The sequence below is a fragment of the Trifolium pratense genome, linkage group LG4 (assembly GCF_020283565.1).
Source record: "Trifolium pratense cultivar HEN17-A07 linkage group LG4, ARS_RC_1.1, whole genome shotgun sequence".
In the NCBI taxonomy this organism is placed as follows: Eukaryota; Viridiplantae; Streptophyta; class Magnoliopsida; order Fabales; family Fabaceae; genus Trifolium; species Trifolium pratense.
In genome coordinates this window covers 28,174,590-28,200,107 of record NC_060062.1, presented here as the reverse complement: position 1 = coordinate 28,200,107, position 25,518 = coordinate 28,174,590, and the positions used below count along the sequence as shown (strand labels likewise).

Below are 25,518 nucleotides of genomic sequence, written 5' to 3'. Positions count from 1 at the left end.
CGTGGGCGGCTGAATGAGATCAAACCAAGGATTGACCTTCAGTGCGGGCGGCTGAATAAGATCGAATCACGGATCAAGGGATTGACCTTCAGTGTGGGCGGCTGAATAAAATCAGAATCATCTCTACCTTGAGTATCCGACTTTTCCAGGGAAGTGGATCTCATTCTTTATCATCATCAAATTTATTTTTCTCCGTGGAGCAAAATTAGGGCATTTGTATTTAATTACCTTGCACCTCAAGATTATGAAGACAAAGGTCATTCATACTCATGGGTCCAAGATAATTAAATAGGGGCAGCTGTCATACCCTAATTTTGTCCTACCCTCTTTTTACAATTATTTTTTTTTTATTTTTCAATTATTTTTCTATTTTTCACTTATTTTCTATTATTATTATTATAATCAAAAATTAAAAAAAGAAGAGAAAAAACAACAACACTGTTGTTGCTGCTGCGCCTCCTTCATCCCTTATTTTCAGCTTCTTCTTTTCATGATTTTTTCCCAAAATAAGTCCAGTCTTCCCCATGAATACACTCAAAGCAAAAGTGCAGTCACTCCATTCCCTTTTGATCCCTGCCAAAACCACATTTTGTGCCAAAACAATAGAAAATCCAAACTCCATTTTATCCACTGGACATGAGAGCTCAGTAACACTCTCTATAAATTGAGAGCAGAATTAAGAACAAAAGGAGGCGATTTTGGAGGAGAACAGAGAAGAGAAAAACCAAAAAAAACTCATCTTTTCATCACTTTTCCAAAAATTCGAAATCCATTAAAACCACCTCCAACCTTCAACTTTCTTCACCCAAATCACTCCAAACAACTCCCTAAGCTTGAAACCACAAGAAAAACGAAGAAAAACCATCAACAAAAGCTTACACAAGGTTCAAAAATAGCAAAGAAAAGAGTAGGTGATAACCCACCAAAACAGAGCTCTAAACCAGTAAGATTCTAAACGTTTTATACTCATGAACACCTACTGAAGCTTTTACAATCCTTGATTTTGTTTAATTCGTACAAATGTGAATTTTAAAGTTTTTTGGGTTTTAAAGTTTCGAACTTTTTTTGAGATACAAACATCTTTTGAAAAATCTAAGTTCATATTCATAATCTACGAAAGATTTCGAGTGAAAAGGTATATAAACTTTTATTTTTTGGTCGAAAATTGATGATGTTGTTGTTGAAGCCGTGAGCTTCGATGAAGCTTTCATGGCTTCTTGTTGTTGCTTTCACGTGAAGAAGAAGGAGGGGAGGTTGAAGACGATGACGTGTCAGCACGTCATTGGCTCCCTCCCAAGTTTAAAACAGGTCTGTTGGATCTGGTGAAAGGCTGAGATCTGTTTGATTATTTTAAAATCCAAGCCGTCTGATGAATCAGAAGGCCTAGATCTGTGAAGCCTATCGTGCACCCTGATCCTGATGATACTCTGAATCATTTTTGTTCTGTTTGTTTTTTTGACGAACTGGGCTGGGCTTTGGTGTTGCAGATTACTATTGCTTCACCCCCAGACCCAGTTTTGCACCCTAGTGGCGTTTTTGTCCATTTTTAAGTGCCTATTTAAATAAGTGCTTATTTCTTGAAAAACCCCGTAACTAAAATAAATGGAATGTAAAAGGGTTAGTCTGACGTATGGCTTTCTTCCCCGAATAATTCGAGACCCTGACGTATGGCTCGTGACTCGAATTATTCTCATTCTTATTTTTTTCCTAAACAATCACGATTGAGCAAAATTGACCGGTTGACAAAAGCTTTAGTCCATGCATATGTTTATTGTTATATTATGTCTGCTTGGCTTGTTTTTTTGTTTATCTTGCTTAAACTTATCAAATCAAATCATAATTGGAATGAAAAAGGGTTAGTCTGACGTATGGCTTTCTCTCCCCGAATGATTCGAGACCCTGACGTATGGCTCGTGACTTGAATCATTCTCATTCCCCAACGCTAAAAAACATTAAAACACTTCATCATCCGCTTTATCTTTCCTTTTGATTTTCTTAAATCAAATAAAAGAACTTAAGCATAATTGGAGTGAAAAGGGGTTAGTCTGACGTATGGCTTTCTTCCCCGGATAATTCGAGGCCCTGACGTATGGCTCGTGACTCGGATTATCCTCATTCTCGGACGTTTTCATTAAAACTCCTAAAATCAACACAACACACTCAAACCTTTTCTCTGCCCACGCGCGCAGTAAAAGTAAAACCCTTTTCACAAAACGGGTGACGTTTTTGTCCTTTCTCCGTAACACAAACAACGCTTAAGCCTCCACCGTGCGAGCATACAAGCAGCGTTTAAATACGAGAATGCGACATTCTCCGTAATACAAACCACGCTTAAGCCTCCGAAGTGCGAGCATACAAGCAGCGTTTAACTACGAGAATGCGACTTAGACGTCATACGTCTAAAAGCAACCAACCCACAAACATTTTTTACCCTGAACTACGAAACCCTGATTTTCCCATTGCACCTGGGAATACGTAGGAGCAGGATTCAACATCTTGTCGGGCACAATAATAAAAAGCAAACCTTTTTCCCCATATACATCATCATAATAATAAAAAATAAATCTTCTCTATCGATTATAGCAAGAAACAAGTAATCAAGCATACATTAAAAACACATTAAAGCAAACAAACAATTTCCCTCTAAAAGGTTCCCGTTGAGTACAACGGATGTGAGGGGTGCTAATACCTTCCCCTCGCATAACCAACTCCCGAACCCATTTTTCTCACCCCTCAAGGTTTTCTCGATATTTTCCTTTCCCTTCTTTGGGATAAATAAAATTCGGTGGCGACTCTGTTTCTTTCTCGAGTGTCCACACTCGAGGATAATTTTTCGCGCCGCGACACATCTTACTTGAAAAAAAATTAGATATTAATTAAACATATACTATTTTTTATGTCATTTAATACTTATAAACTAGTTCGATCATTAATTTTACCAAACAATATAAATTCAATCAGTTAGCTTATAAGTTATATGTTATAAGCTCATTCGCTATAAACTAACTTATCAGATATCCGCTGTTTTTTACCAAATAGAGCCGATATTTCACATAGACATGTCGCCTAAAATTGAATAAGACTGGAAATTTACGGGAAAATGATCATGTTGAAGAAAACACATAAAATAATGTGAATGTGCCCTCAAAAAAACGTGAAGAGCGTTGTGGAAGAATTTGAACAATGGAGAATGTCGGTAATAATTAGGATTTAAATTATGAGAATTAAAACACGAGGAAAAAAAAAAAGATGAATTTCTGGGTAATTGATTGGAGGAAAATACGTAGTATACGTGTAATCAGAAAAGAATCCTACTGTTGGCACTCTCGGCATACCTGCACCGTCCCTGATATTTCGAAATTATCTCCTCTCTGTTTAGAAAATGAGTGTGTATATAGCAAAAATTTGGGGAAGTAGTTCGCTTTATAGATAGCAAACAAGACATTAATAAGGGTAATTTATTAACTTAATAATTTATAGCGTTGAAGCGTTGAAGCTCAAATCATTAGTTGAATCTGTAATTAACTGAAGCCGATTTTTTCAATATAAATCAAATGAACACCGCAACAATACGGGACAACAAAAACGTCGCACAAGACGACGAACAACACAACGCCGCACTCAGACGGCGAAATCGCAAAAAAGAAAACACAAAAAAAAAACTTGATCAATGTGAAGATCACTTATTTAAATAAAAAAGAAAAACAATTATGAGGGGTGATTTTGGGTCAAAAATTGACCCTAAAACCACCCCTCCTTGGTAGATCAAGAAAAAAAACTAGGTTAAGGTGGGGGCGGCGGCTATGAAGAAAAGGAGGAAGTATGTTACTTAAAACGTATTTGAATTGTAATATTTAGACTTTATTTTTATTTGCTACGCATATTTAAGGTCCCGTTTACCCCTACTTATTTTCTATTTTTCTACTTCTACTTAAAAAAATAGTGAAATAGAAAATTGTATTTGGCTTTATTTCTCCTTAAAAAAATTAGAGAAATAAAGTAAAGAAGTAGAAAATAACAAGAAGTTGGATCAAACATAAATATTTAGCCCGCTAATGGGTTGACATATTTAGACTTATATAATAATAATAATAATAATAATTGTATTGAATTATTATTAATATTTTTTTTTAACAAAAAAAAAAAACACCAAAAACTCAAAACCTAACGTCATCAAAATCTCTTGTGCATGTGCGCGTGCGTGCGCGTGGGTGAATAATAATTATATTATGTTTGGAGTTCTTGGGAACATTATTTCAGCCATGCTCTACCTGGCCTTGAGTATATACTCCATTTTAAATTATTATTTTAATTTTTGTTTAATCTTATGGTAGAGAGTGTGAAAAAATTAGAAAATATGAAAAGCCATGCCACACAATATATTAAATAGTAAATTAACTAAATTTTTGGATAATGAATGATGATTTCGTGTTGTTGTTGGCGTTGGTTTGTACGAAGCAATTATGTTGGGGGGGTGTATGACGAAATGAGATGGGTGTATCAAGCAATTAGGTTGGGGGTGTATGACGAAATGAGCTGGGATGTAGAAAGCAATTATGTTGGGGGTGTATGACGAAAAATTTGGGATCTACACATAAAAAATAAATTTTTTTTTTGAAGAAGCTAAAGAAGCTAAAAAATAAAATTAAAGGGTCTAAAAAAAAATCAACAACTACAAATGATTTTTTTTACTCAACTAAAAATGTTTTATTTGATAAAAAAATTGAAATATATAAACTTACCACGATGAAATTATCTTTCACCGTATAAACATGCCTTATGCACTATGCATAATAATTTTGCCCGTTTATATGATACACATGCACATATTTATTTTTAGACTTTATTTTGTAATAATATTCATACTTCATTTTCATTTTTATTTGGTACACGTACACATACTATATGATAACATTTCTTAGACTTTATTTTGTACAGTAATATTTAGACTTCAATTTTATTTTTATTTTGATGTTATCACTGTTTATTCTTCTTTAATTTTATAGTTTGTTAAGATTTGTATTTTGACGTTTGTCTGTACTATGTGACACCGTCAACACAGAGAAACAAGAAGGGGTTATTTGATTTCAGATCTCCTTATACCATCATATTCTTCCTCAACACAAAGAAACAAGAAGGAGTTATTTTATTTTATTTTGATGTTATCATATTTTTATTTTGTTGTTATTTTGAAGTTTGAAACCTAATCTTATGTCTTCTTTTCTATCATGTACTAATATTCCCATTCCATTTCTTTTATATTTCCTGTTATTTTATGGTTAGCAAATATTATCCTTTTGAAATTTAAGAAAACACTTTTCATTGTTCAAGTTCTAGAATCTTTGTTGTAATCTAGATTTTGCAAATCTGATACAGGCTCATACTCTTTTAAGAAAGGAGGTCAGGAAGTCCCAATTGAATTACTCAATAATATTGGTGTCCTCGAGTCTGAACAGCGAGAATTTGAGGTTTGTACTACTATTTCACACGCAATATTCCTCATGTTATGACCCTTTCTCAGCTTGATCACTTACCATAGTTAAGCTCTGATATGATTTATTCTATTTTTCAGCTTGCTAATCAAGTCATTCATTGATGATGCTACTTCTACTCTTCAATTCAAGATGTGACTTTTGGCTTATCAATGATGCCTTTATCTTTCGTGAGCTTTTTGCTTTATGTGCTTGAAGTTAGCTTCCTGTCACGCTTGCAATTGGATTGATGCTTCTGTAGTGTTCTTGTTCCCTGCTTTTTGTGTCTTTATCAATGGTTTGTTTATTCGAGTTACACTACTAGACAAATGTTATTGGGAAGCTTTTTCTAATTTTGGGGTAGATTGTTAATTAGTGGGGGGCCAAATAGTGTTCTCGATATGTTGGTTGTGTTTTCAGATTTGTCTTGTACTCGGATCGATTTTGTTTATGAAATGAATTAATGTATTACAGGAGCTTTTGTTTATATATTATAGAGGGTTTTGACTAATATGAACAAGTGCATTATATCTTTCATGGTACACAAGTTCATGATATCATTATAACCGATACGAATTTTACAAAATCCACCGTTAGATTGATAGTTTACATCATATAAATCATCCATGTCAAATTTTAAAGAAATTGAAAATCATATGATATGTTATTGAGATTCATCAAAATTAACGGTATTTAATAAAAACGCATAAACCGTTAATCTTGATGGGTAACAATGTGATTCTGTGTTGAGATATTAATACGTTGGTTCTCTTTTTGAATTTGAACAAATCTGAACCACTGATCTGATCTAAATGGTAATTTTTGCCGCCTCATCACTAAGTCACTTACCGTGTTCCTTCACCCTATCATTCACCATAAACTAAAGGGTTGAACTTGAGTGAGTCAATTTGTTTTATTTTATTTTTCTTTGTAAATGGCTTCTCTACTATTAGAACCATCACCACATTCAACAACAAAACCATTATTCTTTTCTTCAAAATTTCATTACAATGTTTCCAAATTCTATGCTTTCCCTTCTAAATCCAACGTTTTTCTCACCCTTAGTTCCACCCCTAATACTATCACTCATTATTCTCCTTCTCCAATTCAAGAACCTGACCCGATTATGGAATTGGGTCTTGACCCGACCCGTGATAGGAGAAGAATTGTAAGGGTTGCGTGGGAGAAACTTGTTCGTTGGTCCAGGTCTTGGCGGTCTAAGTCCAACACTGATGTACTACAACGCACCAACAAGGTTTGCTTTTTTGTTTGTTTTCTTCCTTTTTGTAGCATAATTCTTGGTTGCAATAATGTTTATTGTCTTCTTTCATTACTATAGTTCTTAAATTGTGCGTTGGTTGTAGTGAAGGTTTTAAATCATGGTTGCAGTGATAGTTTGATACGATCATGAGTTCCCTAAACATGTGGAAGGAAACTTATAAAAAAAATGCACAAAAAAATATTTGGATGAAGATGCTTGAGCCCAACTTGAAGTCCATTTCACATTATAAGAAGCATCTTTGGACTGATTTATGGTCTAATAATATTGGACTAAATAGAAAACAATTAAGTCCAATTTTCTTAATTTTTATTGTAATTTTCGTTTTTGGTATTAGGAGGGTTTTTAGATGACCTTTAGTTGCTCTTAGGCTCTCTAGATGCTTCCTAGTGGTGCACTAAGTCATTATAGTGGCTAGTGGGAATTTATAAGCATGTTAGTGGAAATTTTCTAAGTCCTATGATGAATGTATGGTAGTGGACAATAAATCCTACTATGTAAGGATATGCTATAAATAGGACTATCATGTACTTTTCAAACAACGGGGAATATAATCTAATTTGAGAGTTTCTCTTGTGAGAACTTTTTCTTTGTTCTTGTGATAAGAACATTGTTCTTGAGATAAGAACTTTATAGTGTTGGTTCTACCGGCAGGTCGCGGTTAGGGTCGCACTTTCTTTGATAACTTTGGTTCTACCGGCAGGTCGCGGTTAGGGTCAAGTTCCTCTATATCTTGATAACTTTGGTTCTACCGGCAGGTCGCGGTTAGGGTCAAGTTCCTCTTTTACCTGTTTTCAAGACGATCCTAAGCAGTCGCTTATCATAGTTGCTGTGCAAATTGCAATCTTTATATTGCCTAGAATTAATGTGGCTATTGTTTATATTGCGAACAACTGTGGTTAAATGTGGTCGATACTAGTCGTGTTACAGTTGCACGCGGTGAACCTAGATTGCAAACCTTTGTTTAAAATTTTTGGGTGTTTGTTGACTTAGTCTTTGAAATTATTAACCCATTTCGGTTGGCCTATTGGTGTTGGCTTGGGACCTTGGAGTGTTCCTCTCAAGGTCTCAGGCTTCGATTCTCCCTTGTGCCAATTTTGGTGGGCTAGTTCGTAGCTATGACTTTAAATGTTCCCACAAGTGGACAGTGCTAATAGGGAAACCTTTTGGGTTTATTTGTTTCAGTTTTCTGTTACACATTTTCTTTGTCATTCATTTGAAAAAGGTATCTGATAGTTATGGTAGGGTGTATGTATAGGAGAAAAACTGGGAATAATGCTGCTGAGAATCATTCCCTCATAACTAACTTGGTGGAAAGGGCATGATTAGTGACTGGTAGTTTAGAAGAGAGAGAACGCGGATCTGATGATTAAAAGGAAGAAGAATGTTCAGTATGAGTTATGCATGAATTCGGTAGTCACTACTATTAGGAGAGTTTAAGCGTGCTTAGCTAATTTGAGTCATTTTTTGGCCTGTTTGTTTGAGATTTAAAAAAATTGATTTTTTTTGGAAAAAAATCATTTTCAAGAAAATAGATTTTCTTGAAGAAAATCTAAAGCTATTTTCCGTTTGTTTACAATCATAAAAATCTATTTTTTTAAGATGGTGAGGGATGATGAGTGATAAAAAAAATGGATTTTGATAAAAGCTATCGAAAATAGATTCTCATTTTGATGAAAAAAATGATTTTTTTTACTAAAATCATTTTTGAAAAAATCTGAAACAAACAGAAGTAAGATAAAAAAATGGATTTTTTTGGTGAAAAATCTGAAACAAACAGGCCCTTTATCATTCCATTTCAATTCATTGTACTTATCAGCTACATTCATTGTTGAATTTGAATTTAGCTTGACAATCCATTAATACTATCATCTTATTATGAAGCACAGACACATAGACACTGGATATGACACGGACACCGACACATCGACACCGATAATAATTTGAGAAAATGACATAATTCAGTGTAATCATAAGAGTCGGTGTCGTGTTGGTGTCCGACACCAATGCGTGTCCGACATGCCTAATCTGAGGAGTGTCCGTGCTTCATATTTCCCCACTATTTCTATTGTTTTATCTGTTTGATCTTTATTATATCAAGTTGATCCTATCAGTATCTCTCATTTGTGTTCTTTTATATCTGAATGTTGATAATCTAATATGGCATGTTAGAATATATGAAAGTATTGAAAGTATTTTTATAATATCTCAGAAGGATAAGTTTCTTATTTCAGTATTTTAGATTATGATATTTATTCAGTTTATGCTGTTGCTTGTACGGCATGTGAATTTTTGTTGTTGTTGTTTGAGTAGGTGGTAGTGCTTGGAGGAGGATCATTTGGTACAGCAATGGCTGCGCATGTTGCCAATAGAAAGGATCAGTTAGAAGTTGTGATGCTTATTCGAGATCCTCAAGTTTGCTCGTCTATCAATGAGAGGCACAGGAATTGGTAGGTAGTTTGGTTGTCCTTTCATACACACTCGATTCTGAATTCTGATCATTTAATTTCATCAGCCATTTCTGTTGTGTGACTCTTTGTTCTTTTATCTTTGGCAGTAACTACTTCCCAGATCACTTGCTGCCAGAAAATGTAATCGCAACAACTGATGCAAAATCTGCTTTGCGTGATGCGGATTACTGCTTGCATGCAGTTCCTGTTCAGGTCATTTGATTTTGCATTTCTTCTTCAACTTTCGGATAATTGTATTAGTATTAATCAATGTAGTCAGGTTCGCGCACCGGTGCGTAGGATCGTAGGAACCTACGAGCTCGTCAAGGCCAAACGAGCTTAGAACCTGTTCTGGTTCGTTTTTGGGGCATTTTGTAGTCAGGATCGCGAATTTTGGGTGGGTGCGTAAAGAAAACACGATCCTAGGCCATTTACTTGAAAAAAATGAGTTGGGCTTGCAAAACGGTCCGGGTCCGGGTCGGGTTATCCAAAATAAACAAAAGAAAAGAAGGAAACACGTGTTTTCATTCCAACCTTCCTCACGCGTGTTTTCATTCAAACCTAAAACAAAATTACGCAGCTTTCCTCACGCCTTTAATTGTGAATGATGCAAAGCCTCTAGTTACTTGTTTTATGAACTTAGTACTTGGTTGGTTACGAAGTTATGAACATTTGGAATGATGTCTATGAAATATTAATTTAGTTTATTTTATTCATGTAATATTATTATTATTATTATTATTATTATTATTTTTGTGTTTTTGTGTATATGTATATATGTCAAGTTACCATTTTACCCTTGAGTAGGTTCTTACGAATCGAGCTACGATCCCGACCTTACGACTCTCCACCAGCCTACCGATCCTACGTAGGATCCCGAACCTGACTACATTGGTATTAATAGTTTTAAATTACGGTATGCTACATAGTTTTGGAAGCCTACACAACTGCATTGTGATTTGTGACTGCAATTGCAGTTGCATTTTTGTGTATTTTTTCGCAATATCAATGATCATAGCATAATTGCAACCACAATTTAAATTGATATTATTGATTGATGCTTTCATTTAATCTGAGTCTTTGCACTCAAGTAAAATGCTTATGATTAACCTTAGCATTTAGCATTTGTACTATATGTGACCGTCTGAATCTATGTTTCTGTTATTGCAGTTCAGCGCAGCGTTTCTTGATGGTGTTGCTGATTATGTTGATCCAGGCTTGCCATTCATATCTCTCAGTAAAGGCCTGGAGCTTAATACACTGAGGACGATGGCTCAAATTATTCCACAAGCACTACGAAATCCTCGCCAGCCTTTTGTTGCTTTGTCGGGGCCTTCTTTTGCTCTGGAATTAATGAATAAGCTACCAACAGGTTACAATGACATTGCTAATTACACATCAATTTTTTTTTTTTTTTAAGTATGTGTATATAGCGCAGAGGCCATTAATTTTTGTAATTTGGTTACGTTTTAAAACACAGCAATGGTTGTGGCATCGAAAGACAAGAAATTGGCAAATGCAGTTCAGCAGCTACTAGCTTCAAATCATTTAAGAATCAGCACATCAAGGTAGATGACCTTCTGTAGATTCATAAAGAAATTTAATTTCATATGTGAATGGTTTAATCTTTCTGTTTGATGTGCGGTGATATGTCAAAAAAGTCGTAACTGTATAGACAGATTTTAATGCAAATGTTCAGCTTGTAATCTCTGATAACTCCAGTGACGTTACAGGAGTTGAAATAGCAGGTGCTCTCAAGAATGTGCTAGCAATAGCTGCTGGGATTGTAGAAGGTATGAATCTTGGTAACAACTCAATGGCTGCTCTTGTCTCGCAGGGATGTTCCGAAATACGGTGGCTTGCAACAAAGGTAAATTATCTCTATTAAATAAATATTACAGGTCTTTGTAAATAGTTTAAACTATCACTTTTCTTTTCTTTTAAAAATTATCACATCAAAGAGAGGATTAAATTTGTTTTGTCAACGATTTGACTAAGTGCGGATAGTGCACACTGTTGTATAGATAATTGCAAGGTCGTGACAATAGAGCGATTCGATGGTGGGAGATCTTGGAGTTTCTGATATTATACTTATATAAGTTTGTGTGTTTTTACTTTCTATTTCTATTTTCATTTGGATATAAAGTCCTGTTTTGAAAAACAGATCAATTAAGCTATTTCAATTACAAAAGATAAAATAAAGTCAAACTGTTTTCATGTAAGTTTTTGCAAGCAAACAAAAAAAAAGTTATAAATTGTTTTCATAAGCAATCATGGAGAGCTTATGAAAATAAGTTATAAGCTGTATTCAAAATCTATATAAGTTTTTTTTTTTTTTATTAAATTTTATTAACATATCTAAGACATGTCGTATTTTGAACTTCAGAAAATTACAGTATTCACGTATGTTGTATGGCGCCCGTATTTATTTGGACCAAGTATCCAGGCTTGATAGGGAACATGTCATAAGTTGTTTCCATAAACTCTCCCAATTAGTCTCAGAAGTGTCTATTCTTGTAGAAATGCTTAAATAAATCAATCCAAACAACATGCCCAAGGTCTTATAATCTTTCCTCTTATTATCTTTTGAAGATGGGTGCAAAGGCAACTACAATAACTGGTCTGTCAGGAACCGGAGACATAATGCTTACATGTTTTGTCAACCTTTCGAGAAATAGGACCGTTGGTGTGCGTCTTGGATCAGGCGAGAAGCTTGAGGACATACTTAATTCCATGAATCAGGTAGTTTCCAGTTATGCCCGATCATACACATAATATATCAAAGTCCGAGTTTACTGAAATTATCATCTTGACTATGCGCAGGTAGCAGAAGGCGTCTCAACGGCTGGAGCTGTGATTGCTTTGGCGCAGAAATATAATGTAAAGATGCCAGTATTGACAGCAGTCGCTCGAATTATTGACAACGAACTTACTCCTAAGAAAGCTGTTTATGAGTTAATGAGCCTCCCTCAGGTTATTTATTCTTACCTTTCTCTCAGAAGAACTATAATGGTCTTTCTTATCTTCACTACTTGTTTTGGTTCCATGGTGGAAACTCCTCAAATTGAGTTTGCAATGGTCAAACGTGGTTGACCAGATTTTTTAATGTTAGGTTTTTATATTGAGAATCAATTCTAAACTGAAGCGTGAAAAATTCTCATGACAGGTTGAAGAAGTATGAAACCTCCCAACTTTTTAACTGCTGATTGAAAGGCATTCATTTAGTCAATTCTTTTTCACCATTGTGCCTCTAATCCTGTGAAGGCTTGGTGATAACAATTTTGCACAATTTAAGCAGCACCATACAAGAATTTGAGAAATGTGTAGATTCTGAACAACGTAAGTCTTACAAAAGTTGAGGTGAAAAAGTTCATTAATCATTACTAACTTATGCAGAATAATCTTGTATGTAGCTGTCAAGATAAGCATAATGGAACTTTAAGTTTAACATATCTAGGGGTGTAATAAGGAATGGCAAAAGTGGGCCGGCACTCCCCATTTAGGCTCACCCCATTTAAGTCCGTCCTAAAGCAGGGTGAGGAGGGGCAGACAAACTTAGGTGGCCGAGTTCAAAATATCACTTGCCCCATTTATTGGCGGGTTAGCGAGGTGGCGGGCTGGTCCGTCAAATCAAAAAGAAAAAGACTCAAATTTCACAAATGTGTGATTTTAGGCCCCCAAATTTAAAACGAGCGAATTTTGCCCCTCAATTTTACCCCTTCTTTTATTTACCACCTCCCACACATTTTAACCTAGTTGAGGTGATGTGGATTTTTTAAATGTGTGGCATGTGCTAATTGGAATTGGATACATTGGAAATTAATTTATTTAACAGTTAATTGTGGAAATAAAGGACACGTGATTGGTTCTAATGTGTGGGAAGGTATACACACCCACTACTCAAAATCCAAAATCACGTTTTTAGATCTTCTGAACACATCCATTCTTCCATTTCCTTAAATTTTTTAGATTATTCATCAACTATCCATCAATATTTCATCTTCTTCTTTTCTAATTCTTTACATTTGTTTTATTTCTCATCATTTTCACGTGTTACTGTAAAAATTTGGAACCTAAGAGACAACTATCCTCTTCCAATTTAATCTTATGCATACAATTTAGAACCTAAGAGCCACATCAAGATTAATGGTTTTTGAATTTTTATTGAATACCGTTAATTTTGATGAGTTCCAATAACATATTAAATTATTTTCAATTTCTCTAAAGAAATTTATGGATGATTTGTATGTTATAAAGTTTCAATATAACCGTAAATTTTGTAAAATTCATATTCGTTATAATGTTATTTACTACTTGTGCATCATGCATCACTTGAGAGGTTTGTGCATGTTAGATGCCGCTCGTATAAGTATCTATTTCCACTAGACCCACTTGCACTCCCCACCTAGCCCAAACTCAAGTTTGATGTCTCATGTTGGGGGAGTTTGGGGAGCACGGGACCAACAACACTAATATTTTAATACTAAAAACTACTATTTTTGTCTTTGAATTTGTGATTCGTTGTTACATCTTGAATGTATCAAATGCAAACAAACATGCTAATGTCTATTTTAGTATAGTTATTGAATCTATTTTTAGGTTGTTAATTTAGTTCTCAAATATACTCTTTGTTATTAAACTAGACCCTTACCCGTGCGATGCACGGGTGTAATGCGTTATTTTATATTATAACGTGGAAAAATTGAAACAATAAATATTATTAAAATAATAATAATAATTAATAATAATAATAATAATCAAACCAATAATTGTGTAAAAATAATTATTAGAATTAACAAAAAGTGTGTATATGATCAAGACAGAGTTTTAAGTTTTTAAGAGTATATAATCAAGAGAGAGTTTCAAGTTTTTAACAGATAATGTGTAAATGATTTACCGTCTTCGACGCCCCAAATGAAAAATGAACAGACCAATAGCTAGTTGATCACCTAATATTGATCAAGAAGTCACCTCCTTATATCCTTCAACGAAAAACTTTTTTTTTTCATTATCATTCACATTCAGTATGACATCATGACAATAGAATTCTCAATACATAATAAAGAAACAATAGATTATAGAATTTAAACAAAATATGATTATTTAGTGACAATTGTTTAAACAATTGTTTAGCAAAATATGATGATTTAATGACTATTTTATTTCCTTTTGATTAGATATATTCAATCATTATAGTGACTATTTGCTTCAATTAGTCCATACGTTTTTTTCTTATATAAACATATAATCGGACAGTTTTTTTTTAATATAATTGGGCATTTTTTTTTTGATATATTAATGCATCATCACACATATAAATATAGGTATATGAAAAGTTGATCAATATGACAATAATGTAAGGAGAAATGATGTGACATCGTAAGTGAATGACATGGCTAAATGAAGAAATTTCATTGGTTTAAGTGGATTAGGGTTTAGATAACTAATAGGATAACTATCTAGGATAGATATATATATAGATATAGTCTATATATTTTTTTTGAAATAAAATATAGTCTATATATAAAATTACTATCAAATGAAATATTAAAGATGTATTTGCAATTTTGATTCAATCATGGATCAATATGATAGCAAGTAATATTTTCGACCAAAATGGTGATTTGCCTATTTTAATATAGATAAATATTTTCTTATATACTTCTTTCAATATTAAATATAAAATAAAGTTATTCAACAAAAATTTATGTATTTGATCTATCCAAAATCATACAACAAATAATTGTTTTGTTTTTTTTTTAAATGGCCAACGTTAATAATTAGTTGTTAATGTTAGTTTTTCACCTCGCCGGGGCTTAAATCATGAACGTTTACAACTTAACTTCTTTTATCCTTAGCTCAAATCAATTGAACTAACTCATCCCACCCATACAACAAAAAATTGTTGACTCAACTTTCTCCTACATAATTATATTCCATACCAACTTGTGTATGTGTGCTTTTTAATGACAACTTATTTTACATAGTAGTATTAAAAAATGAGCACAAGGTGGTGAGTACAAAACAAAGCCAATTAAACTAAACAGAACATATCCAACAAGCCAACTTGCGTTAAAACAAGTTGCCACGGAAACAATTGCAAATTAAACTTACAAAATTGCAAATATATAACATGAGGGAAACAATTGCGAATTATTCTAAACTTACATAAAAAAATAAACTTGCATTATATAACATGTATATCAACTAGATACCAATGAGTTAATATGACAAAATCTTTGGAAAATAAATTCAACAACAAATCAAATTTTTTTTGAAAGGCCAACAACAAATCAATTACTCTATCTAGTTCAGTTTATCTTTTCATCAGGTTCCCATTTATCATCACTTGGATGAAAAAGTGATTCCATGCTATTGCCACTACTACTACCTGAGTTGAACATTGCATCAGCCATATCGGCTACCGGATAATCAATACCGAATCTTGAAGTAGACGGTCCGCCGCTACTGTTTCCACCCCTGAGGCCGAGGTTCACTGCTGGCGGCCACGCCTCTGGAGGAATGGTAGCTTGAGTAGTATTGATGTTGACAAGTAGGTTTGGTGGTGGTGGATATGATGATGGTGCTGTTAAGGATTTGTGACAAATGTGTTCACCTCTATACGTCACTTCAACTATGTTAGGATTGTTATCAAGTCTTTGTACTTGTTTCTTGGCTGGACATAAATATAATTTTTGGTGTGTGCACCTATAGTAACTCCTGAAAAAGGAAATAAACATTTCAAAAATATAGCCAAGAAAGGAAAAAGGATGAATAATCATTCATTTCGATTTTTTTATTTTATTTACAGTATTCATTTCCGAAATTTAGGACATGTTTGTTACGGATTATAAAAAATTAATTTTTTATATTAACTATTTTCTGAAATTTTGTGCCTATAGTAACGAATTATCACTCTTTTTTTTTTGTCATAGGTACTCACTTTTAATTTTATGTAAAAATACTTTTGTTGATTCTAAACAAAAGAAATTAACAATTAATCGAGGCATATTAAACATGATGAATTTTTTCCAATTAATTTATATTTTTTATAATGCTATATTTGTGATTGAAAAGGGGATAGTTGTCTCATATGCAATGATAGAAGTCAATTAGTATTCATGAATCTGAAGGGACATGAATAGTCAACTTGTCCTATATGGTGTGGGAATGAGTCCATTCATAGGGACACTTACTGAATTTTCAACATGAACAAGAAATCTTAGAAGAAATGTATAAGGTTTTCTGGATGGTACATAATGGAAGAGAATGATAACTTTGAATGGAAAAATTCAACTCTAACCAATTATTACCATATTATGCATATATTATTATAAAGTATGCTTCAAATTAATTAACCATTCAATTTATTTGTTATAATTGACATTAGATGAATTTCTCCGTACATACTTCATCCATCTCAAAATATAAGTAAAAGTTGATCAACAAAAGTGAATGTATTTAGTCCAAATCCTTAACCAAATAGAAGTACTTTAAGTTTATTTCACTCATTTTTGCTTATATTTTGAAACATATGAAATATTTTATTTAAATGTGTACCGATACACTTGTTGAAATGAAGAATTATTATAGGTTTACAAATAGTGCTTATTAATTTTTTTTATATTAAATATAAAAAAATGAATAAGCACTATTTGTAATTATTATAGGTATATGTCCGGGTATCAGAATGTTTACTTTCAAATTAACCATTCAATTTATGCTAACAACAAAAATTAACAAGTTGTTCAAGTAAACATTAATTAATTAATTAGTGTTAATTACCTTGGATACTTGCGGCCAAGTATCTCTTTTTGTCCATATTTTCTCCAAGTGAAGCCATCTTCTGGTGGCATTTCAGTGTTTCCAATTTGAGGTGCTGGAAACATCTCTGTTCTCTTCTCCATATCATTCTTCCTGCTGCTACATGTCAATGTGAATGTATGACAAATTAGGTCAATGCATGTGTCACACACAAACCCAAGGAAATTATCAATTTAACCCATTTAATAATTTTATGTACAATGTGAAATTGCATTATATTAACTTCCTAATTGTGTATATCAAATATCCAATTTCATAGAACTCGGACTTATTTTGGGATATGAAAACGATAAAATTCAAACATTCATAGATAAAATTGTCTTCGTCTCATAAAAAGGGATATGTTATTTTTTTATTGTTTTTTTCACCATCAGTATTCGGTCCACCGAACCGCCTAATTTAGTTTGGGGGTCGGTTCTGGCATCAAGTGGTTCCAACCCCCTCCTTAGTTGTGAGATAATATTCTAACAATGGTCCTCTCTACCAAGTCTAACGTCAGTTACCGCTGAACCAAGTAACGATTGATAAAGAGATATATTATTTAAAAAACATTTATTCCATTAAAATAAATTAGTGCAAAAAAAAATCAATAAGTTTATTTTTTTTGCAAGAACTTTTTTCAAATTTTCAGTTTTATATGTGGTATCTAAAATTCTCTGAATTTAGTGATATAGATGCAAAACTCAATTATTGTGTGGTTGATGGAGGGAAAGTTCATGTGAGTTGTTGCCTAATTACTAAGAAAGACCCCTTGGAAATTTCTATTCTACATTTGTTTCAGTCACCTTTTTTATGTAATATACCGAGAGAATGAATTCTCTCAATTTTATTTTCCTCAATTTTCTAAATTTCTATTTTTTAATTCACATTTTTCCTCATTTTCTTTTCTCTCTTCTCACAAATCAATGACTAAGATTCTACTATTTCTCTCATGTAATTGAGAAAATTCATTCTCATAACACACCAATAATATAATGTACCGATCATAAACTAAAGTTTCTAAAAAGCATTCCACATTTTTGTTTCTTTCTTTCAATTATTGTTGGTGGCGGCTGAATTGTATGCAAACTACAATTCTGATTTTGGAAGGGACAAAAACAAGACAAACTCTTGAACATTTTCATAAACTAGTTCCCCAATTCTTCTTCAAAAAAAACTAGTTCCCCAATTAGCAAGGCACCTATAACTATAAAATATGGTTGTTTATAAAATAAAAAAAAAAATACAAACTATGGTTCGCAATTGTAATTGCGGCCATAATATTACATATCTTGAAGTATTTGCAATCACATCACTACTGCAATTTCAACCGCATCAACTATATTTTCTCATAATATAAAAGTTTACAACGTAACAACAGCCGCAACATATTTTTTATGTCAATAAGCTGTCTGTAAATTCAATCACACACATTGTGAGACTATGTTAAGCTCATTTCAAGCTCCAATTTTAAGATGACTCTATGTTTATTTTATTTTTTTCATTTGGGTCTAGAGATATGCTAATTGCTGATTGATACCATATCTTTTAAACCAGGACAAAGCCTTTTGCATTTGCATAAACTAGTCCTCAACAAGCTAGTACTTTCAATATCATATTTACATCAAAATTTAAAATTAAGACTATAGACATCAAGATTTTTAATATATCTCCAACAATTTTATTACAATGAGACGGCATTCAACACTTGGAAGAAGTAGCCTATAAATTTGAATTGGGTAAGAAAGAGTTCATAGTTCAATCTCTACTACTAATATTTCACTATGCTAAAAACTTATTACTAACATTTGCTATTAAAAAATTGCGACGCAACTTCAACGGTGAGACTATAATTTAAAACTTTTATATACATAATTCACCTTCATTAATCAACTTATAAACAAATATATTACATACCTTTTTTTCGGTCGTGATGGTGATTCTTCTATTCCTTGCATTTCTCCTTCTAACCCTTTTGATATCTCTAAACCTTCGACATCCCTCCCGCCCATTTCGCCAATCATCAAAGTTCCCCTAGACCTTAGCATCTCAAAAGAGTGTTGCATTAGAAGCAATTGATTCATTGAATGTGCATGCATTGAATTTCCACTTCCACCCATTTGACCATGATGATCATGATTGTTTTGCATGAAAACATCATGAGACAAAATTTGAGCAAAGGAATTAGAACCTTTTGTTGTTGTTGTTGTTGTTGTTGTTGTTGTGTCATGTTGTGATGACAACATCATCATTAATCTTTCTTTTGCAGAAGAAAATGCTTTTTCAACCTCATCAATGGATGAGAATAGCATTTCAGGGTTGTTGGCAATGTTTGGTAGTTCTTGTTCATGATCTTTGGCCAATTCAAAAGCACGCGTGATGAAATTCATGACCTCTTCCATGGCTTCGGGAAGTTTAAGATTTGGTTGGTTTTTTACTATAAATTTTGAAAACAATGTTTGAAAATATATAAAGGGGTTTAAGAAAGTGCAAAGTTTCTTGGTAAGCTTCTACGTTGGTTCTGTCTATATAATGTGAGACATATAATTGACTACTATTATAGGAAGCAATTAAGCAAATATTACGTGTCTAATTATAAAAAAAATTAAAAGATTAATGAAATAACACCAGTCTCTTTCAAATCAATATGTGGTTTCGAATTTCCATTTACATTATAGAAATGCAATTACAGTAAACCTTACGAGTTTATAACCAAAATCAAGATATTAGTCTTGCAGTTGTGCGCAAATATATTTAATTTATTTTTGTTTTTAAGATATTTAATTTATTAAAAAAATGTTTTTTGAATTTCATTATGCCAAAGAAAAGGTAAAACTTCTCATGCTCTAGGATTTTATTATGAATAGTACATAAAATACAATCATTTGATATCGTATTCATTTTTAATATTTATTTTATTTTTAGTGAATTTAATTTTTTTGTTAAATTTATCGTATAGGTATTTCTGTAATATGTAGTTGATCAAAATGAAGATCATAGTCGGTCTTCACAAACATTGCAACTTGAAGTTTTAAATGAAATTCTATAATTTATCGTTTTTTTATTTTAAATTACTATACTTTTAGTTGATCAAAATTGAATTCGGATTAGATCAATTTGATTTGATTCATATTTGGAACCAGTATTAAATTCAATTATTTGATTAGGTAAAAAACTAAAAATATTGTATGCAGGAGCTTAAAAGAATGATAAAATCAGGAAAAGAAAAAAAAGTTATGTAACCATTTAAATATAGGTACACATAGATATCTATTTATATGTAAGGTCGAATTCAATTGACAATATCAATATTATGTTATACATCTTCATTGAAAACATTACAGTTGTGTGTTTGAGGTTTAAATTGTACTGGTCAGTTGTCATTTCGTCTACGGAAAATATATATATATATATATACCTACCTTGTTTTATGGTTACAATTGAATTATAAAAAATAAAAAAAAGGAATATGAGCTGGGGTGTGGAAGAGAAGACTTGGTCTTTTGGTCTATTCCACTTGGAAAGTTTTCAAATTGGCATTTCTTATATTTTTGTTTTTCTTTTGGTCTAGAGGAGACCCCTCATGCCCCATTGAAACCGTTACTTTCATTGGACACTCAATTTGAAGAAATTTCAATGTTGAAGTAGTGACCTAAGCATGAACTTTTCTTCTTTTGGTACCAATTCTACGAAATGAGGATTTGAACGTTTATTAAGCGGTTAATTAAACTTAAGTTCTGGGAATGATCCTTTCTTTTTCACTACTGTTTATTTGGCGCAAGGAAACATTAATATATAGGACAAAATGTGGTCCTCAAATTTGGCCCTAGTAAATTAATACTACTAAAGTTTTTATTCTAGAAAAGTAATACTGCTACTACAACACCTGTGTTACAAATAAAGCCTTAGTGGTGTGAATTTCAATTAGAAAAATAAAGAATGAATATTTACGCCAAGGAATTAGCATTTAAAATGTAACTAGTCCGAGTTCTAGAACCTATAAACTTAGCCAAAGAGGCTACATTGTGAGCATGCCCCTCCTGTTTCCATTTTCAACTCTGCTGTACCCTCCTGTTTTTGTTTTAAATTTCCGTCTTAGTACGGTGTATGTTCCGTCTTGGTACAATGTTTGTTTTTGTTCAGATTTGCAGATTTGTTTTGATCCAATTTCAGTGCAGATTCAATGATTTTAACATCATTATCCTGATACATGATTATCCTGGACATTTTTGAAGTTTGTCATATCAAATGTAGGCTTTGTCATAGACATTAGGTTGTTTTATGCTATTAATTTGGATGTTGTGAGCTTGTTTGCAGATTCATTCTTATTAGTTTTTAGCGAAATTGAATATGTAATGATTTTGATTAATATATTTCTTATAAATTTGAATGAATGAATACTATTGTTTTTGAGTAAAATAAAATTGTATTTGATTATCCCACTTAGAATAAAAAGTTATTTTTTTATGGTACATAGATTAAGAAAAATGATAATTGATAAAAGGAAAAGAAAAAAAAAAAGCAATTAATGTTGCATTGAAAATTTAAATGACAATTTTTTAAAATAAATTTTCGTAGCAAATGCAACAATGATTATGAGACAGAAAGAGTAATATTGTATTTAATAATAATAAAAAAAAATTAAACATGTGTCCTTCACATGTTAAAGAGAGATAAATGTCAAAACACTTTCTTAGAACTTATAATTTAACTTTTAAATAGTATTAACTTTGATGAATTCTTCGGTAAATATTTATTTAAACATGTACTCCCTCCGGTCCTTTTTATAAGAAACACTTTGGAATTTTTATTTGGTCCTTTTTATAAGAAACACTTTGACACAATTCCATTTGTACCCTTATTAAATACAATCAAATAATTCATTATAATGCTAGTGCATTAATTAGAGAAGTCTATTTCCCATACTAATCAAAGGTTAGTTTTGGAATATAACATAAAATGTTAGAATCATTAATGAGAAAATTTATCTTCCTTGGTCTGTGTGATTTTATCAAAGTGTTTCTTATAATAAGGACCGGAGGGAGTATTAGTACATTTGCTAGGTTGGACAATTGTGATAAGTTCACATATAGTGTCTATTAACTTTTTTTTCTATATTAAATACTATTTGTGGATCTATTAGAATTTTCCACCTCAGCAATGTATTGGTAGATGTTTAAATAAGATTTATATCAGAGTATTCACCTTAAATTTTTCATATTATGCAAAAAATTTATATTTAGTTTAGATCTTTAACATATGTGTCTTTAGAACACATGTTAGAATAATCATATTTTTAAAAAAATTTAAAACAATTAATGAAAAGATATAGAAACATGTATAGTAATTATGAAATTAGACTTCTTTGAAATCATGTGACCAGTGACAAAGGGAGTAAAATCGTCCCACAAAGGCCTTGGGATGAGAAGGAATATTAATTGAACTTTTGGAAGATTAATAGGTTCAAATTTATGTTAGCACCATAGACAAACAAAAGGTATAAATGAGGTTTGGTTGTAAAAAAAAAAAGTTTGGGCGGCATAATTATACACTTAGGCGGGAAGGCGGGAAGTTTGTTTTTTGTCTTAATATATAAAGGATCACTTTTTTGGTTGAAAAATAAATTAAGTAATCACTTTAAAATTTAAAATAACCAAGTATTTTAGCAAAGAAAAAGTATGATGGTGTAAAATAACTAACTCACATGACAAAAAAGAAAAACTAACTCTTTTTAGCAAGAACTAAGTTAACCACTATATTTTTTTTATCAGCCACTACAGCAATTACTGTTCTTAACTGGGTCTAAGTAGGGTTGGGAACAGGCCAGGCCTTGATAGGCTGAGCCTGGCCTACGATTTTTTTTCAGGCCTGAGCCTGGCCTGTGGCCTATCAAATGTTATTTTTTTTTTGCCTGGCCTGAGCCTTTTAAAAGTCTGGTCTGACCTTGTAGCCTGTTTAAAAGCCTGTGTTACATTAAAACTTCTCTATATAGTTTTTTTAAATAGGTTAAACAGGCCTTAGAAAATTCACATTTAAATTTTTATAATTTCTACAACATTAAGAAAAAACTAATAATATGATTAACACAATAATTAAAAACTAATAAAATAACAAATACGATTACGAAAAGTCGCAATAATTAAAAGCTAATAATATTTATATAAATAATATTTTTTTATAAGATATAAATAATAATTATTATAAACATGCCGGCCTATCAGGCTTTGTAGGCCTTTTTAGAAGCCTAAGCCTGACCTATTTATGTAAACAGGTCGTTTTCAAAGCCTAAGCCTGACATTTTTAATAACCAGGTCAGGCCAGACCAGGCTTATATAGGCCAGGCTGAAGGCCCCTGTAGGCCGTCTGGCCTATTCCCAACCCTAGGTCTAAGCTCAACTCGGTATCAAGCACAATCCACTTAAAGCTTGGTCTAATAACATGCTAACCCAAGCCACACGTCTCTTCTCGATGGCCATAAAAATTGACATTATAACGGCTGACATCAGAATGATTATTAGACAGTACAACTTTATGTTGATTCACATGTTCTGACGAGTACTATTTTCTCGAATAAAGGTGGATTAATAGCATGTTGATGCCATTAAAAAAAAATAGCAGGTTGGAGTGTGTTGGTCATCATTAAAAAGTCGTTGGACCTTGATTGTAGTTGGGGCGACAAAATGGATGAATTTGAATTTGAATGGTAACTAGCATGACACCCGTGCGTCCGCACGGGAGTCGCGGCGTTGCCGCTCCTTATTTGATAAGATGAAATTTATTGGAAAGTTGATTAAAATATAAAAAAATAGAAGGGATATAATATTTGGTAAAAAAATCGAAAAAGAACAATGGTAAAATCATTACCAAAAAACCTTAGGTCTCCACATTAATATAGGAATATAAATAAGGATAATGTAAAAATTATGAAAAAAATAGGCTATCTTATTAATATATTAGTAAAAACATAGGTCTTGGAAAAATCACCAAAAAACTTATGTCAATGTATTAATATGAGTATAAATATAGTCACTAAAAATTATTAAAAAATAGGCAATCATATGTGAAAATATAGGTCTCACAATAATCATAAAAATAATTAGGTCACCGTATTAAATATGAGTATAACCTGTAAAATTGTAAAAAAAAAATAAAAATAGACAACTTAATTTTTATTTTATTTTTGTTACAAACAACTTAATTAAAAGTATAAGTCCCGTAGAAACCACGCAAACAAAAAAGTTTCCATATAAATATATGAGTATAAATATAGGTCCCGCAAATATTATAAAAGATGGGCAAGCTTATTAATATGAGTAAAACACATAGGTCCCCGTGTACAAAAAAAAACACATAGGTCCCCAAAAATCACACAAAAGATTAGGTTCTCGTATTAATATATGATTATAAATATAGCTCTAAAAAAAATAGTAATAAATTGAAAACAAAAATTTATTTGAAAAAGTGCAAAAAAAATAGGAATTTATTCTTGGATTAAGATGAGGGTATAATAGGAAGATAATGTGCAAAAATCCACTTTATTAATTAAGTGTTATCATTCTAACTGAACACTTATAAAAAAATGGAAGGAGTAAAATATTAAGATGGAATTAACCACCTCAAGAAATTTTTTAAAATATTGAAATTATTTACTAACTTTCAAATATGACACAAAATATTCATGAAAGTGATGATGTGTCAAATTATTAAGTAGGGGTAACATGAGATTTTCACATGTATCTTATTTTATTAGGTCCTTGTAATAAATATATATATGAGTATGAATATAGTCCCGTAAAAATTATTAAAAAATAAGCAATCTTATTAATATGCTAGTAAAAATATAGGTCTCGCAACAATCATCAAAATAATTAGGTCACCGTATTAAATATGAGTATAAATTTAGGTTCTACATAAATTATTAAAGATCATGAAACCTTATTAATAAGAGGATAAATATAGGTCCCGCATAATTCACACAAAAGATTATGTCTCCGTATAAATATATGAGTATAACTCGTAAAATTATAAATAAATAAAAAACAAACAACTTTATTAATATAGGAGTAAAAATATAAGGCTCGTAGATATAACAAAAAAAAAAGAGGTTCCCGTATTAATATAAATATAGCCCGTAAAATTATTAAAAAAAATAGACAACATAATATATTTGTAAAATATAGGTCTCACAAAAAATAGTAAAAAACTGAAAACTTCATTAATAAGAGTAAAAACACATGCCTCGCAGAAATCCCACAAAAAATTAGATCCTTGTATTATTAAAATATTGAAATTAGTTATTAACTTTCAAATATGACACAAAATACCCTTGAAAATGATTATGTGTCAAAAAATGAAAAGGGAAAAATTTGTGATTTCATATGTATCTTCTTTTTTCCTTCAAAAAAAAATGTATCTTCTTTTCATATATTGTAGATGTGTCATTATATTCATTCATCGGTCATAATTATTAATTTTATGCGGATTTCTATATGTTATTTATTTTATTTTTTTTAAG

General features: G+C 31.8%; 2 protein-coding genes across 3 annotated transcripts; one reads left to right on the top strand and one right to left on the bottom strand.

Annotated features, from left to right (window-relative positions):
- The first annotated feature begins 6,376 nt into the window (after positions 1–6,376).
- Positions 6,377–12,516, top strand: LOC123920176 (glycerol-3-phosphate dehydrogenase [NAD(+)] 2, chloroplastic). The gene is made up of 9 exons (XM_045972366.1): positions 6,377–6,726; positions 9,064–9,200; positions 9,308–9,413; positions 10,371–10,572; positions 10,681–10,768; positions 10,923–11,070; positions 11,793–11,942; positions 12,024–12,173; positions 12,367–12,516. The coding sequence occupies exons 1-9, from the start codon at positions 6,406–6,408 to the stop codon at positions 12,379–12,381; spliced, it is 1,317 nt and encodes a 438-aa protein (XP_045828322.1). The 5' UTR covers positions 6,377–6,405; the 3' UTR covers positions 12,382–12,516.
- A 2,763-nt stretch (positions 12,517–15,279) lies between these two features.
- On the bottom strand, positions 15,280–19,507 carry LOC123920175 (WRKY transcription factor 55). Of its 2 annotated transcripts, none has more exons than XM_045972364.1 (3): positions 18,921–19,507; positions 16,986–17,123; positions 15,280–15,920 (listed from the first exon to the last, which is right to left on the bottom strand). In XM_045972364.1, the coding sequence occupies exons 1-3, from the start codon at positions 19,403–19,405 to the stop codon at positions 15,512–15,514; spliced, it is 1,032 nt and encodes a 343-aa protein (XP_045828320.1). In that variant the 5' UTR covers positions 19,406–19,507; the 3' UTR covers positions 15,280–15,511. The 2 variants fall into 2 exon arrangements, with proteins under 2 accessions (XP_045828320.1, XP_045828321.1); XM_045972365.1 differs by having other exon boundaries at positions 16,986–17,120.
- Between the last annotated feature and the right edge of the window lie 6,011 nt (positions 19,508–25,518).

Excerpts from the sequence above, each read along its gene's own strand:
- LOC123920176 (XM_045972366.1), top strand. The coding sequence starts at position 6,406 with ATGGCTTCTCTACTATTAGAACCATCACCACATTCAACAACAAAACCA. Across the intron at positions 9,201-9,307 it reads AATGAGAGGCACAGGAATTG|TAACTACTTCCCAGATCACT; the intron begins GTAGGTAGTTTG and ends TATCTTTGGCAG. Across the intron at positions 10,573-10,680 it reads AATGAATAAGCTACCAACAG|CAATGGTTGTGGCATCGAAA; the intron begins GTTACAATGACA and ends TTTAAAACACAG.
- LOC123920175 (XM_045972364.1), bottom strand. The coding sequence starts at position 19,405 with ATGGAAGAGGTCATGAATTTCATCACGCGTGCTTTTGAATTGGCCAAA. Across the intron at positions 17,124-18,920 it reads CCATCACGACCGAAAAAAAG|CAGCAGGAAGAATGATATGG; the intron begins GTATGTAATATA and ends ATTGACATGTAG. Across the intron at positions 15,921-16,985 it reads CTTGGCCGCAAGTATCCAAG|GAGTTACTATAGGTGCACAC; the intron begins GTAATTAACACT and ends TTCCTTTTTCAG.